General features: G+C 41.3%; 1 protein-coding gene across 6 annotated transcripts; it reads left to right on the forward strand.

Moving 5' to 3' along the window:
• The first annotated feature begins 66 nt into the window (after positions 1-66).
• LOC111866047 (solute carrier family 35 member F1) lies at positions 67-14,765 on the forward strand. Of its 6 annotated transcripts, XR_004513180.1 has the most exons (10): positions 67-953; positions 3,226-3,335; positions 3,457-3,650; positions 3,883-4,042; positions 7,536-7,692; positions 8,530-8,740; positions 10,028-10,137; positions 12,291-12,435; positions 12,850-14,329; positions 14,365-14,765. XR_004513180.1 is itself a non-coding variant. In XM_023854566.2 (9 exons), exons 1-9 carry the CDS (start codon positions 589-591, stop codon positions 12,883-12,885), a joined length of 1,488 nt encoding a protein of 495 aa, XP_023710334.1. In that variant the 5' UTR covers positions 67-588; the 3' UTR covers positions 12,886-14,765. The 6 variants fall into 6 exon arrangements, 5 of the variants coding, with proteins under 5 accessions (XP_023710334.1, XP_023710336.1, XP_023710335.1 ...); XM_023854566.2 differs by having other exon boundaries at positions 12,850-14,765; XM_023854568.2 differs by having other exon boundaries at positions 67-403; positions 12,850-14,765.
• The last annotated feature ends 2,162 nt before the right edge of the window (positions 14,766-16,927 follow it).

A 16,927-nucleotide genomic window follows, 5' to 3' on the forward strand; every position in this document is an offset into this window, starting at 1 on the left:
TTCAAACCCACCGAAATTGTTGCTGTCAACATAGAAAATTGATGTTGCGCAATGTCAACAGTTGGTGGTAATTTCTATGTTATGAGGTTTACGTGGTTTTTAATATCATCAGGTTAACCAATGATTTAGGAACTTCCCTCACATGGGTAACGAGAGAATATTGAGAAGAGATGTTGTGTATATCAGACACTTAGGGTTATGGTTTGAAACTGTGACTGTGATTGGCTAATTGTAATTTGATCATCCAATGATATATCTGGTACGGAAACGCCACAAGGGAAAACAAATTTTGTGTTATGGCGGAAGAAAGAATGGTGATCGGTTCTGGAAATGGCGAGGCGAATGGTTCCAATGAAGGAATATCTGAGAAAACTGACAGATGCTTGTCGGAGTTGGGCAGATGGTATGTGTTATGGAGATGTGTTTGTTAGGATTGGTTCTTCCTGTGTTTATGTTACCAAATGACTCATACTTATTTATGAAGTGGCGTTTCCGCATGCAAACACATGCAGCGGATTTGCATGGCTAATAGACAGGACCAGACTCGAGCCAGTTGCGAGTTAATTGTGAAGCAGTATTGCGCCACTGATGGCCTCCTACCCGCGTCCTAGCTCCCTGACGTCCCTAATGGACATGCGTTTTGGTCGACGCATGTCCGCCCCTGGTCCTGCGACAGTTCGACGCACGTCTCCGGTTTCGTCCGTCCCCTGCTCGTCCCGCAGATTGAGCCTGGCCGAAATTCCGGCCTCTAGGCCCAGTAGGAAGCTGACATTAGTGGAGTGCTCTACCACCACCAACGGCCATTCGGATTCCAGCGTAGAGATAGACACGTCCAGTCTGTCATATGACCAGCCGCGAGCCAGCGCCTCCTGTGCAGGTTCCTACCAGCCGATTCCTAGGGACGCAGCCTCAAGACACAGCCCAGGGTTTCTTAACCACATCACCATCAACAGGTCATATCATGTTATGGGCCAATGGAATGAGTCAGTGACTTGCTGATCTGTATTCACATGTCGTCATGTTGGTTAGCATGTTCAGAAGTGTCCAGGTTTATCCTCCAATTTATATTCAGAAATACTGTGAATGCAAGCTGGCTGCAAGGGGCAGAGGGGCTCATCTGTCATGTCTGTCACACAATGTCTGTTTCTTGTGGAAGAAAGACAAGCAATTTAGAAATCAAAAGCAGCAGTGTGAGTTCAGTGTGATTAAGTTTAGATGTATTAACCCATTAATCCTTTTAAACACAACGGGATGTACATATACCACCTGCTTTAATATTAAAAATCTGTACTTTTTTCCCCACACAGTGCATTTATGTGTTTCATGTGACTCTTACGGCAAACCATAGTGGAAGGGTATTGTTCTTTATGTGTGGTAGAAACTATATCTGTAAATATGAACTTATTTAAATGAACCTCTGGCTGCACAGTGTTAAGACAGTGGCTGGTGGTTGGTTATGAAATGTGCCATTTTGTGTCATGAAAATCCTCAAGCCAAGGTTTTTGATGTGTGTGCAGAAGTGATTGACAGCCCTGACATCCTGATATGGGATACAGTGAAACAAGCAGTATATAGGGGTTGTGACACCATGTAGTCATGTAGTTGGCTTCCAGCATTTTGGAGGAACCTGATGCCTTATTCTTAAACCACCCTTCATGTTATTCATGTAATAAGCATCCTGAACATCACGGGAGCTGATTCTACCAAAATGTTAGTTGCCACTTGCAAGACTGCAGTTTGAATTTTTGCTGCCCTGGAAGCTGTAAGTCTTACAAACTGCATATACTTAAGGAGTGTCATGGAACAGAGTTTATAATATCACCTGAGTACTGGAGTGCACTGTGTCCATCAACACCAGTTGTCAGGAAACTGGGTTTGAGGTTAGGGAATCAGCTGCAGCTTGAATATGACCTAGAACAAAATGCATGATGAAATCTCACACTTGCAAGTACGGTAAACCCGTGGAAGTGTGCAGAGATTGTGAAACACACTAGGGAGAATGAGAAACATGAATTATCTCATTTTTATCCAAAAGTGGAGATAGAACCCCTCACTGGTCTGGTGATGATACTTTAAAGGAATACAAATCTATACATGACATCACCAGACAGGTTGGTATAGAGGTAGCTCTCTAGACTTGTATTCAGGGGGTGCAAGGTTTAAATCTCTGACTATTGTGACTTAGATTCTTAGTGGTATTCCTCAGTCTCTCCTGAGATAGTACCTTTGATTAGGCCATGACTGCTTCCTTTTATATCCCTTTCAGTTTATCTCTCATCCTATCATCTGATGCTACATAGTCTAGCTGCTGAAATACAGTCATTAAATAACCCACAGAAAGAAAATGACACAAATTTAAATTTACCCATGAAGGGTGATGGAAGGAAGAACGATTTATAATGATATTGAGAAGCTGAGTAAAACTGCTTCTAGGAGAAGTAAATGTCATTTTTATGTCAGCAGTTGGGCTGCTCTCATGCGGATCGTATAGCATCAGGTGATGTCATGCTAAGGTATGGAGTAAGCATTGTTCAGATGAAACGTGCAGTCTATACAAAGGAGAAGGTTTGGCAAGACCACACAATAAGCTCTTATGTGACTGCTTTCTCGAGAGAACAATCAAGAGGATTGAAAAGGAAAACAGTTGACCTCAGTTTGTTTTGAACTAGGCTTTTAATATACTGCCTCAGCTTCCACCTGCCGAATATGCCTGTAGTATTTAGATGTCCTGTCACAGTTATACATCAGGCCCAGCCTTGAACTACGGACTGAATAATGGGTTCATGTCCTGGTACAGTTTTTTCTGTGACCATCCACAGATGGCTCTACAGCCCACAAAGCTGACAGCTCGCCTCTGTGTAGTGAAACAAAGTTATATCTTTGCTTAATTAATATCACTGTGTCATGAAGACATATGGAGCAGTGGAGGTATAGGTTCATGCATTCTTAGTCTGTACACTAGATAAGGGTGAGTGGTGAGCTTCATACCAAGACCTCTGTATATACCCCCCTCCCCAGGAAAGAAGCCCATATATTCACAGAATTGGAGACTGAATGGGCCCCAGAACGATTGTGCATGCTGTGAAGAAGAGGAAATGTCTCGCCCCTGCAAGGAATTTAACCCTGATTTCTCAGTTGTCAAGCCCATAGCCTGGTCACTGACTGTTCAGCTTTATCTCTAGTCAGATTGTGAGGAGTAGTAATAAAGTGGTGATATGTTGGCAGGCCTGTATGGCGGGCGCTGGTGCTCGGACAACTCATGTCACTCATACTGTGTGTGATGGCAGCATGCAACCACTACCTGTCAACACTGTACCAGGTTGGCTTGCCAACAGGTGAGCATCCTATTTGAAGTTATCCTTGGCTTACATTTGCTTCTGTGGCTCGAGATTCACCGTGTCCACAAGTGTAGCAGTAAGATGCCATTGTATAAAGCAGACATTCTGTATGTGACAGGGCAAAGCACCCTGCACTATGTGCTGCAATGCCTGCTGTTTACAACGTGGCTGTCGTGTCGTTCGGGGGATCGAGGTATCATTTGTGTGTTGAGGTACAGAGGTTGGCGCTACCTGCTGTTGGCCCTGGTTGATGTGGAGACCAACTATCTGTACATCACTGCTCACCAGTTCACCACACTCACCAGTATTCAGGTTACCCTTTACTATTGAACCAAGTTCTCTGAGGTTACATTCTCTAACCAGAAATCAGTAGCCTCTTGTTATGTCCATTCCATGCCTGTACTGATGTGAAAATATACACTCCACAGCTGACTTGGGAATTATAAGGTTATATAACCCACACAGTTGAGACAGCATTGTTAAATAAATTATAAATCATGTTAATGTGACCCCCTACATCTATGCAGCAAATGCTTCCTTTCAGTTGTTGGATTGTGTGTCCATCACTGCCGCTCTCGCTCTCAGTTGCCTTCTACTCAGGGTGCGCTACAAGATTGTGCACATTGTAGGGGTCAGCATTTGTCTGATGGGTGTGGGCTGCCTGGTTTGGGCTGACATTGATGATGGACGTACACTGACAGGTGGTAAGTACACTCACCGTACCAGGAAGTATGATCTAAGTATGTCCCTTATTAGCATTTTCTTTCCTGCACATAGTTTTCTTGAATTTTGTCAGCTCATATGCATTTTAAGATCTGTCAGAGTGAGTAAATTGGTTCAGGCAGTAAGTATGTACACTCAACTCTCGATTATCCGGGATAATGGTGGGGATGGAAATCACGATTAATCGAAAACCTGGTTAAGACAAATTTTATTAAAAGTAGTACTGTAATACCGTACCTTCATAATACTATAGGCCTACCTGTATTTAAATTTATTCAACCTCATTTTTATGTCATCTTGTGGCCTATTTAATACTTTTTTTACATTACAGTGAAGTATGATTTTTTTTTCCTGTGGCGCTACAGCCCCAATTTGGGCCTAGGCCTACCTCCATGAAACTCTTCGTTTCACTTCGGTTTACTAGATTTTACACATACGGTAGGACTCCTTGGGCGAGTGATCAGCTCATCGCAAGGCCTCTACCTGTAAACAAACACAGAAAAACGCACACAAACATCCATGCCCTGAGTGGGATTCGAACCCACGATCCCGGCTTTTGAGCGACCGACGACAGTGCATGCCTTAGACCGCTCGGCTACCGTGACCGGCGAAGTATGAATTAGTTATTTCAATCGCAGTGTTCAACAACATCCAACACTTTTTACGAATATTCACATTTAACACTTAAAAAATATAATATTGTTGTTTGCTTTTTCATGGCGTTTTCCTTTTTATGGATATCCATACGAAGCCTGCGTAATATTAGCTTGTCACTTAATAAACTGTTCTCTTCACTCTCAAGATAGTCTAGTAAGGATTCCAAATGATTAAGAGCAGCACCATGTGATATTTTCTTACTAGCAGCACTGTCCACCTCTTCCTCATTCTCACTTTCTTCCTGCTCTTCTGGCTGCACCCCCACTGAACTTACAGTTTCGTCACTGCTTAACATTTTGAAGCCCGGCTCACACGAGTTTCTGTTGAATACTTAACACAACACACTTCCTTTTACACCCTGACAGTTTGCTAACGCACTTGAAGATCGATACAAAGAGACCAACTGGGGCGGTGTATCTGTCCTTGAAACTTTCCACAAATCCTTGCATTCTTTCACCCCTACCCTAGAACATTGTGTTAGCATAACGGGACCAAAGAATGCAGAGCTGGGTTCACACTAGTGCGAAAATAGTGTTACAACTCACCATGTGAAACAAAAGTGAATGAATATTAAACAACATATAAGCCTAAAAAAAAGCCTCAGTAGCCCCGGTTAAGCCACAAACCGGTTAATCCGCCCCTGGATAATCGAGAGTTGACTGTATGTATGTATGTATGAAGGTGTAGGCCTTCTCAGCCCTTGCACTTAGACCTCAGTGGTCCATTGTGCTTCCCCTTTTTTTAATTATTCCCCTCAGCAACCCCACGCTTCGAATGAAGCACAGGACTTTGGACGTGGGGGTGTCAAAATAGTCACTTGGTTCCATAAAATACATAGTGACATAGTCTTAAATAAGCTAAAGCCTCACATTCACATAGGACGTGTGTGGCTGTTTCGTTTTCTATCTGACACCTCTCACAAGTGGGACTGTCACTTAGTCCCAGTTTGAACAGGTGTCCTTTGAGGTGACAGTGTCCTGTAAATAGTCCTACCATCCATCATAGCTGGTTCCTGTTGAGCTTCAACAGTTCCTTTGCTCTTCTAGCAGAAGGTCCTTGTATGAGTCCCTTAGCTTGCCTGAGTCCAGTTAAGGATTCCCAGTATTTCTTATGTTTTATGTTAGTTCAGTCCCTGATTGCCTGTTTGGCAACTCCTGGAGAGATGCCACAGGCTGGTTCAGGTCCTATGAATGGTTGTTCAGCTCCAATTTTAGCTAATTGGTCTGCTGCTTCATTTCCAGCAATACTCTCATGCCCCGGCACCCATATCAGTTGTACCCTGTTATGTCTGGCCAGTTCCATGAGGGTTTGGTGGCAATCCCAGACCAATTTGGAATTGATCTGGTGTTTATCAAGTGCTTTGAGTGCTGCTTGGCTGTCAGATAGAATGTAGATGTTCCTATTTCTATAGTTCCTATCTAAATTCTCCATAATACATGCTTTAATGGCATATACTTGTGCCTGGAATACTGTCGTGTACTGCCCAAGGCTGAAACTAAGTTGCTGCCTCGTGCCATGACAGTACACACCAGCTCCAGTGCCCTTATTTGTCTTGGAACCATCTGTATACCAGATCAGTCCCCCTTTTCTATCGGGTCGAAACCCGTTCTCCCATTCAGGTTCAGGCAGTAGCTCTTCAGATTTGTATTTGGGAGGAAGCTGGTTTGAGTCTCAGCCAAGACGCCATCTATCCAGAATGACGTTTTTGTGCTTCTGGTATAGGCCATAACCACCTTCCTCATCCTATCCAGTTCATTATTGATATTATCTTACTCTTCAACACTATATAGTCTGACTTACTGTCAGTGTGATTAAATAAACCAGAAATGCAGAAATGAGGTCTGTCACCGCACAGAATGGCAGGTCCTGTTGTGATCATGAAGCAGCTGTATGTGTGCTTCACCCACCTTTCCCATGCAAGGTTGCACTGTCTCTCACATCAAAAGATTTTGTATTCCCCTCCTTTGGCACAATTCAGAAAATAATTCCAGCACACATTGTTTGGCTACATTTTCAGTTACCAGTTTTAAGTCTTTGCCAACAGATATTTTTTCACAGTAACATGAGAGGTGACCTGTGATAGCTCAGTCAGTATAGTGATTAGAATCCAGGCTGGACAGCTGAGTAATCAGGGTCTAACTCCTGTACCACCAGAGATTTTGCTCATCTTCATAGCATCCGCACTGGCTCTGGAGCCCACCTAAGCTCCCATCAACTGACTACTGTGGTCTCTCTCCCAGACAACAAAGTGGCAGGGGTGTGAAGCTCATGTCCATGTAATACAAAGGCCAAGAATGCATGGAGCTATACCTCCACTCACCCATACATATTCATGATGTGGTGCTTAATTAAGCAGTGAGGCAGCTTTGCTTTTTATAATAGGTGACAAACACAGAAATAGAAAATTATGATGTGAACATGCTGCAGAAACATAACTTGACCGTGATAGGATCTGACTGTAGAATTCTAGGTATTACTGATAATATGGAGCTAAATATGATGAAGACTGAGTGGTTCTGAATGTTAAGATATCCATGAATTTTACTCAGATTGTGTGCCAGCGGTTGACTGGATAATAATGAACTGGAAAGGATGCGGAGGAAGTGATCATGGCTTAATTTTGAGGTACTCTCCTGGAATTTTCCTGGACAGTTTGAGGAAAAGTATAGTCAGTGTTCTGGTCAAGATTTCAATTGGGCACCTCCTATGTACCAGTCAAAATTATTGTGCTTGACCCAACTTGCCTGGTTAGATGTTCATGGAAATGTGCCATTTGGCAGGGGGCCAGATACATATGGAAATGTGATGATGTTGCAGGAAAGAACCAGCTTCTGGGGGACATGCTGTGTCTGGGAGGTGCAGTGCTATTTGCAGTGGTGTCAGTTGCACAGGAATTGGTGGTGAAGACACTGGACTGGGTGGAGTACCTGGGCATAATGGGACTCCTTGGCAGTATCCTCAGCATCATACAGACGTACGTGCCTAAGGGCAGAAAGGCCTGGTGACGTCTGTGTCCAAAATTAGAAGCAGAGCAAATATGGAATCGTGTTCAGCTATGCCAGTAGGAGACATATTGAGTTTTATAGGAAAACCTCATGGAAAGAATTGCTTGGGTGATGGAGACATAGATCTGAGGATAATATTAAAATGTGTCTTAAAGAAATAGGATGAGAGTATGTGGATGTGACTCATCTGGGTTAGAATAGGAACCAGTGGTAGGCTCTTGTCAGCATGGTGCGGAACCTTCGAGTTCCACAAATGGGGAGGAGCAACTGTCAGATTTTCAGGAAGGGCTCTGGCTATGGAATTAATTAGTTATTTAGACCTGTTGAGATCTGTTATAGATATAATGAGGAAGATTAGATGGGCAGAGCATGTAGCAGAGCCATACATACAGGGTTTTGGTAGAACCTGATGAAAATAGTCCACTAGAATGATCTGGATGTAGATGAGAGACTAATGTTAAAATTAATCATAGAAAAATAGAATGGGGGTGTGGATTGGATTTATCTGGCTTAGGATAGGGACGAATGGTGAGCTTTTGTGAACATGGTAATGAAATTTCAGGTTCTGTAAAATGCTGGGAATTTCTTTAGTTGCTGAGCATGAGTGTTGGCTTTTTAAGAACTCGGCTCCATGGAGTTAGTTAGTTAGTTTTTGGCTATTACAAAATGGTATCAATCCATTATAATTTCACTGGCAAATTCATCGGCTAACTGATCCACCAGCAATACTTTAAAGTAGATTAGAGAAATGTGTAGTCTGCAAATACATCTATTAGAGTGGCTGTAGATTTTATATTGGTTCGCAGGGCCGTGCTAGAGAGAGACACTGTCTTTTTAATGCCATGGGGTAACTGGCAAGTGGTAGCACTTCTACTGGGGTTTGGACTTGCCCAGTTTCTGTTCTGCATATTGGCACCGGCCATGCTGCGTGACAGTGGTGCCACTGCACTGCAACTATCGCTACTTACTGCAGACTTTTACTGGCTCATGTTTGGCATTTTCCTGCTGCAATACAAGGTAAATCAGTGTTACCAACACAGTATTATTATTTATTATTATTATTATTATTATTGGAGGGGGTGGGTTTCCCCATGCACCGCGACTAATAGTCTATTGTACATCCCCCTTTAATATTCTACCAGTCGCCATACCCTTCCAATACTGGTGCTCGGTATCAGCCCCATTCAGCCAGCAAGGCCGGCAGTGGTACCCGATACTTCCCCATCTACTGAAGGCATTGGAAACTACTTTGGCAGGAAATTTTTTCCTAATTTTGCTCAGAGGTCTCCTAGAGACATGAGGATCTTCTCCGCCCTTAAAAATTCCACGACCTCCGCCGGGTTTGAACCTGCATACCTTGAGTCATGAGGTGGGAACGTTACCCCTAGACTACAGAGGCCGCTTTACCAACACAGTATCTCCGACACAAAGCATAGGGTAGCACACCTGATATATAGAACGTTGATGGAATGTTGTGTTTGTCTGCAATCCTGAATATTGAATCAAATTGACTGATATACATGAAACTTTTTGTGGGAAGTGTGCTGAAAATTTAAAAGCTGTACTTTAATTTTAGGAGCCAATTCTTACTTATTGCAGATGTATTACAGCTGATCATTTGACACTGCATAAAGAGACATCTGACTTCCATGGGCAGGGATGTAGTCATAAAAATTAAAGTTTGGAAACGGCCCGGAATGACTTCCAGGCTGAAACAGTTGGGCATGAATCATTACATGAACTCATCCTTGTTACTTAACAATAGCTCTACTCTTGGAAATGCATAAACTGAACAAGACACCTTGTGAAATTCATATAACTTAATAGAAACTCCTGCTGCTTCAAGCAGAGAGATCAGAAATCATCTCTCAGCTGATATAGTGACAGGCTATGGACTAGAAGGCGAAGGAATTGGGGTTCAATTCCTGGCAGGGGCAAGTAATTTTTCTCATCTCTACAGCATTCATATTGGTCCTGGGGTACCTCCAGTATCATGTATAATGGGTACCAGGGGCTGTTCCCCCAGAAGTGAAGCAGCCAGCACTCACCTCCGTGTAGTGCCAAGGTTACAGATGTGTGCATCTGTACCTTTAGTTCTTCCTGGTGTATTGCTTAATTAAGGACAGGGACAGATTTACCTGTTATTTATGTTTGATATGATATGTTTTTAAAACAAGGGCCAATGTGACATATCGACAGTAAGATATGCACCAGGGTGCCACTCTGTACTGCCTTTGCACAAGTAGAGTCCTACAAATAAGATGCATTCATGCGACTGCCAAATTGAAAATTTTATTTTGACAGTTCCACACGCTGTACATCCTCTCATTTGCACTGACGGCAGCAGGAATCATGATCTATGCATTGAAGCGAACGCCCATCTTGTCCCAATCCCAGCAGCCTGCAACGTACAGGTGAGTCATGAGGGGACTCCAGTGGCAATGCACCTTACCAACTTCAGTGACAGGACTTGAACTAGTTCTTTACAGTCTACATTTTGTATTAAATTATATCTGCAGGTGGCAAAGTGTTTTCGCTTGCTGATCTCATTAAGATTATGGCCTTCTATGATGTGATGCTATGTAGTCTGGTATCTGTCTACCAGATTGCATGGTGTCACATCCCTGAAGACCATAATATTAATATTTAGCACTGTAAGAACATCAGATCTCCTAGAGCTTTATATCTTTACATATGCATTTTTCTGCCATTTACAACTTTAAAATCAACATTGTCATTCATTTCTTTTAATTCCATATAGTGATAGTTATTGAAATTTGAAATCTTTGGTGGAATGCTAAATAACAGCATGAAACATTTACCTAACTATAAGTATGTGTACTGAATTTTGGTAAAAAGTTGCTGCTGGGAAAGTAATAAAGTAATATTAAAGTAGCTCTTTTGGAATTAGGTTAGAAGATGTGAACTGAATTGAACTGGCTCAGGATCAGGTCCAGTGGTGAGCTGTGCTCTTAATGAATTTGATTTCAAGTCAGTTTGTTAAGTTGATGGAGCGCGCAGTCTCGCATAGCGGAGCGCAAACAGGAGAGCGAGACTAAAGATGGGATCTTACTTTTCTTTTATTTGATTTGTTTTCTTGTTTTGTTTTAGTGCCTTCTCATTTCCATCCTTTGAAGAATCTCAGAAGAAAGGTATGATACACTGCTTTTGTTGTAGTGGTAACAATTTTATGGGCCATTGTCTCCAGTTTTACACAGATGTTCATTTTCTGTTTGGTCAGTTTCCCCTTCCCATAACCCAAAATGTTACAGCCAGGGAACTAGCAGTGCTTCTCAATATTCAGGAAGTCCCAGGTTAATATATCAGCCCAGAGATCGGCTATCCTGACCGAAAGATGTATAATGGGATAGTCCACACAACAATAATTATGAAAGAGACAAAATAAACACTACTGTGTCAACATTTGTTTTTATTAGCTCTTGGTGGTAACGCTATGTGTTTTAAGAGTACTGGTAATGAATTATTCTTGTGTAGACTGTCCCATTATATATCTTTTGTATGACACACAACAGGATGGATACCATAAAGGTTATCATGACTGGAGTTAATCATGGTTTTATTCAGTCCCTCGAGGCAGTTGCAGGATGGTACCTCATGTTAGGCCACAAGTGCGTCAAACATCATATCCAATTCATTTTTCGCTAATCTTTTTATGATCCGACTATTCTACCATATGGCTTACTTTTTTTAGCCATGCCACAACCACTCCAAACTTTTCTTAAAATCCACTGCCAAATAAGGGGGTTTGTATAATTCCACACACTTTGGTTAGTTCTGATTCTCCAGAACCCTTGCTCATTTACTGGTTCGTACACCTTCGTCAAAAATTTCCTCCTCCACATATTTAACATAACTGTCATTCTGAGTCATGGATCATGTTTTACACCCATACATCACAACTTGTTTTAACTTTGTTTTGTACATAAATAACAATTAATAGATGTGTAATGAGGTGCTTCATAATTTGTTTCCCTCACCAAGTACTTTTATTATAGTAATCAGATCAGGATGAGAGAGATAGAGTATGTAGCACACATGGGAGGAAACCTGAAGGATAGAGACCACTGGGAAGACATAGCCGTAGATTGGATGATAATATTAAAACTGATCTTGAAGAAATAGGAAAGCAAGGTGTGGACTAGATTGATTTGGGGTCATTGGCGGGCTCTTGTGAATGTGGTAATGAACCTTTTGGTTCCATAAAATGCTGGAAATTTATGGAGCAGCTGGGCAACTGTTGGCTTCCCAGGAAGAACTTTGTTCCATGGAGCTGGATTCAGATTTGACTAGGAGAGTTGTCTGTTGTTTCAAAATGGGTAATTTGAAAATAAATTTGGTTCATGATGTGAAATTGTACTAAGGAGTTTCTTCTGAAAAAATATGAAAACGAATTTTTCTTAAACTTCTCACCTGAAAATTGTGATAAATATGTTGGTACCAATGGAACTTTTAATTCACATACAGCAGTGTAGTTTCACTGCTATACCACAGGGCAGTAGGCAGCCTGATCTTAATATTTCATAAACGCTGGTTTGCATCTCTTTAGAGGCATGTCAAGAGACCACACCATTGCACCTGACATGGAGCTAGCAACTCCAGTGAGTGACCTTGTCTCATCATCTATGTGTCCATCACAGCAGCTAGGTGGCAGCACTGATATATCGCTCTCTGCTGGGTCCCCAAACAGTCAGGTACGTCATGTGGTAAGAATGGCTTGCTTTTGAAATGTATACGTGACGCACACTGAAACACTGAAAAGTCATTCAGGTGCTGGCGATTCACACAAACGTATCTTCCTTTTGAGTTGGTGGTATTGAAATATTGTGTTCATTCACTACAGAGCTCCTTTCCATGTACAACCTGAAACATTGATTATACTTTGAATTTTCAAATATTTTTAGTTGTAGTTTTAATGAAACAGCGAGCAGAATCAAACATGTTTGAGCTTATATGCATTTAATACTGTAGTTACCTAAAAGTGATGAGCTATCTCAAGTATTTGGGTTGTGTGTAAGTTATCTTGTGTGATACAGTATTATGAGCCATCGTTCTCAGCTGCAAAACTTTCAGCAGCATTTTATTGTAATGTTGACCTTATTTTGCAGATGTTAAAGATGAATGGTGACATCCTGTTCTACTGAGTGTCTTCACATGATTAACTGATAACACAGTCTGCTCAATTATCTTCCGTACCCTCGTTCTGACGTTTCAAGATGTCATTTAGGAATTGTAGTGACATTCTAGTGTGTGTATGTGTATGGAGTGGCAGTACTTGTGTGTGTCAACTGGGAAGTGTGGTACCCCAGTCTGTCACACATTATTCTTTCCTATAGAATTTGAGAGCCTTTTCATTGTGTCAGTACTCCAGTTTGGAGTATATGGTTCTGTGTCTCACTGGCTTTGACACACTTAATGATTAGCACAGAGGAAGAGTGAAGTTATTCCTGTAATTAATTAAACACCACACAATGAAGATGTATGGGAAAGTGGAAGTTTGCTCCACACATTCTTAACCTCAGGATTAAGCACCATTATGTTATTTAAAAGTTACTAGATACTATTTTCAGCATACAGTGGAAACCACAATCGCTGCCCCAGAGATCTCATTGAAAACACAGGATTTTTCTTCTGTAAGGTTGCCTACTGAAGGCATGACTTGTCAGAAATGTTTTAGTTAAACTACAGATGTAAGCTTCACAGCCTGGTTACTTTACCCCACAGTACCTATTGCATAGGACGCTGGGTGGGCCCCAGGAGTGGGTGCTGTAGAGAAGAAAGAAATCTTGCCTCTGTTGGGAATCAAATTATGAGTCCCCAGAGATTGAGCAAACAGCCTATTTAAGTACAAAGAAGCATGAACTATTTTATCTTTTATTTTGTTAACTATTGTCCATACTGTGACATGTTTAAAATAATAGATGTAAGTCTTAATGATATTATGTGTTACGTCATAATGTTTTGTATGGCGAATGTTTTCTGAAAACTGATGGAACTTCATTTGAGGTTCATGTTACATTTCTGACAGTTGGTGACAGACACACATTGTCTCCGAACTTATTTTTGAAAAAACTCAAGGTGATAGACACTATCCAAAATAACAGCCATTTGTATTGTAATCAACTCAATATGTATTTATTGCGCCATGAGTTCTCTATTTGTCACAGTGTTTACAGGAACAGAATTGTTTTGTGATTTCCTAAAATACATGTTTTGGTACCTAGACTACAGAGACTGCCAGTTCATATAAATGTATAAATATATGTTTTTATATATTATATAAATCTTCAGCTGGTAGAAAAATGTTTCAGATAAAGTTATGAGTCATTAATGAAGTGAACAGATTAGGGTCATTCTTATTCGGTTTTCACTTCTGGAGTTCCATGTGTGATGTCAGCTTTCTGCAATATTCTGTGTAACATGTTAGAGATATTACATTTCAGCAAACATTGCAGTTGCCATCTTTAGGGGCAGTCTTTTTATTAATCCCATCACTGAAATGTTTTTCATGATCTTTTGGGGACCATCTGGTTGCCGTAACATCGTTGATCACCTCATTTCATTAACTACAGGACTGATCCCCATTGGGTGGTGCCATGTTCTTCTGTTTTATCCGATCACAGCTTCACATCCCACTCACCACCCACTTGTATAAGGGCTTCCAAACCTTCCCAGAGGTGGCAACTGCCCTCCTTGCTGAAACAATGGAAAGACTTCAACATTTATGCAGCGTATTCCAGAAAGCCAAAATCATAAATTTAAGGTTGTGTAGTTTCTTGTTTTCCAAATAATGACCATCAAATAGCAAAGTCGGTTCTATGGATGCGTGTTTATGAACTGTGCCTGTTTGTGATGTGTTCAGACATGATATCAGAATTATATGTTGAAAAGATAGTCTGCTCCCATTATGTGTCATGATAATGCTGTTTGTTGAGCTTCACATGACTTATTGCTGCAGTTAATACCACAGTATCTTGAGCAATTGATAGTTGCTCAGCTGTCCAAGAAACTCCCTGGTATGGAACTGGAAGGTTTATCACCCATCTTCTGCGATGAGACACCTTGTGTTCTGCTAGAAGGCGGCTCCACTTGCTGCCTGCATCTTGCTTGATACTTGCTTGGTTTACTCTTTCACCTGAAGATGAAGCAGTATGTTCCTCTGCAATGTTGGTGAAGTTATACCAGACTGCATGGTGTCTCATCCCAGAAGACAGTATTCTCCATAATCACTGCTGTGACCCCGCCATATCAGACAAAGTTCATTACCATGTTCACAAGAGCTTGTAACTGGCCCCTTTCCTGACCCACATCAATCCAGTCCACACCCTTCGATCCTGTTTCCTTAGGACCCACTTTAATACTATCTCATTTACATCAAATGTTTCCAATTTGCCTCTGTTCTTCATGTTTTCCTACCCGAACTTCATACATATTTCTCTTTTCTCCCGCGTATACTACATGTCCCACCCATCTGATTCTCCTTGAACATATAGCTTGCTTGGCTTACTCTTCAGTCTTGAAGATGGAGGCAGTATATTCGTTTGAAACATCTACTGAACTTTTACCAGGCTACACAGCATGCACATCCCACAAAATATACCTCCTCGGTGTCACTGCTGTGAGAACCTCAAATCCAACAAGATCATTTAATTCATCCAGCTCTATAAGAGAGTGTTTCAGTTATGAATTAACAACATAGATTTTAATAAATAAGCCAATGTTTGCAAGTTCATATTTGTCAGATATGAAGCTTTCAGTTACAGGAAATAGAATTTACAGTTTGCTCACACAAGCTTTAAGTTTTGACAATTAATAGCAGTGGGTTGACTTCACATATGTTTAGTGCTTGCATCTATGAAATAATAATTGAGCTAAAACAAAGTAATGTCAACATCACTCAAATTCAACTTCTGTGTCTCTTGAAATTAGTAAGCACAGTTATAGCCTTTGCCAAGATTCAAGCTGAGTCAACCTGTTCAGTAATGGATGTACATTTCTTGAATGTACTCATTATGTGTTACAGTACATGTTCCTGCACAAAATTCTTATTTTATGTGATGGAGAGTATAATCTTGACTGGGATGTGATGACCTTAGGACTTGGTAGCAAGTGCACACCTACATTGGATAGGACACCTGATAATGGCCAGTTGAACCAAAACATATAGTGTTTGAATAACAGGAAGAGATTAATGCTTTTTAAGTGAATTTTAATACATCAATGAAGTTGCACACGGATGGTGAGAAGCGAGAATTCCAATTCAGAATATACAGTGCAACAGGATGTTGCAGTATAATGTTACATTGGGTTGAAAGATAATTGTCAGAAGAACAAGAAAAATTAAATGAAGCTCATGAGAAACATAAATCGTGAATCAGGTTCTAGCAGAGCCCACATGACGGAAACTTTGAGCCTGAAGTAGGGAACATAATGGGCTGAAAACATGGCAGTGATAACCACCATCATATTGGCCACCCTCTTCCTGCTGTTATCCTGGACAGTCAGCCATTTCTCCCTAGGCATCCTGTGCATGGTCACTCTCAGGTTCAGAAGTGGTATAAGGATAAACACAGAATACAAACAACTGAACTGTACATGTTCTTATACATTCATCATAAGAGACAAAGAGGTGCCAGGAATCTACTGCAACTGTGAGGAAGTTTGGAGGGGCCAAGCCCCACAATACGAGAATAAACATGGTGGTTGTCCTATTTTCTGAGAAGCCACAGATACACAAAGTGTTTGTGGAATGACAGGAGGCAATACTGCAACACTGTATGACCTCACTGAGTACACTCAACACCAGCAGTCACATATCTGGCAGCCAAGAGCACCTTGCGCATCGTTCTGCCCAAGTACCAGGATACATTTATGATGTAGCAGTAGCTTAGTGGCAGGTTGGTTGCGAGAGACAGGAGATCACCAACTGCCAGGTCCAGACTGTATGCACTGGGGCCACGGTGTCTCATAATGGTGTGCAAATATGTAAAACAGTAGCCAATTTCCAACGACTGATCAGTAAATGATAACCAGAATATTTGGTTCCACATACTGCTTAAAGAATTTGGTTAAGTCATCCTTTCTGATTGCTTCAAAACTGCACTAAGGAAGAAACACTTGGGAGACCCAGTTCACAACATCAATAATCAACATTGCAGTTATCATGAATCCAAGCCCGGTGTTCAG

This window comes from Cryptotermes secundus, unplaced genomic scaffold (assembly GCF_002891405.2).
Source record: "Cryptotermes secundus unplaced genomic scaffold, Csec_1.0 scaffold318, whole genome shotgun sequence".
NCBI lineage: Eukaryota > Metazoa > Arthropoda > Insecta > Blattodea > Kalotermitidae > Cryptotermes > Cryptotermes secundus.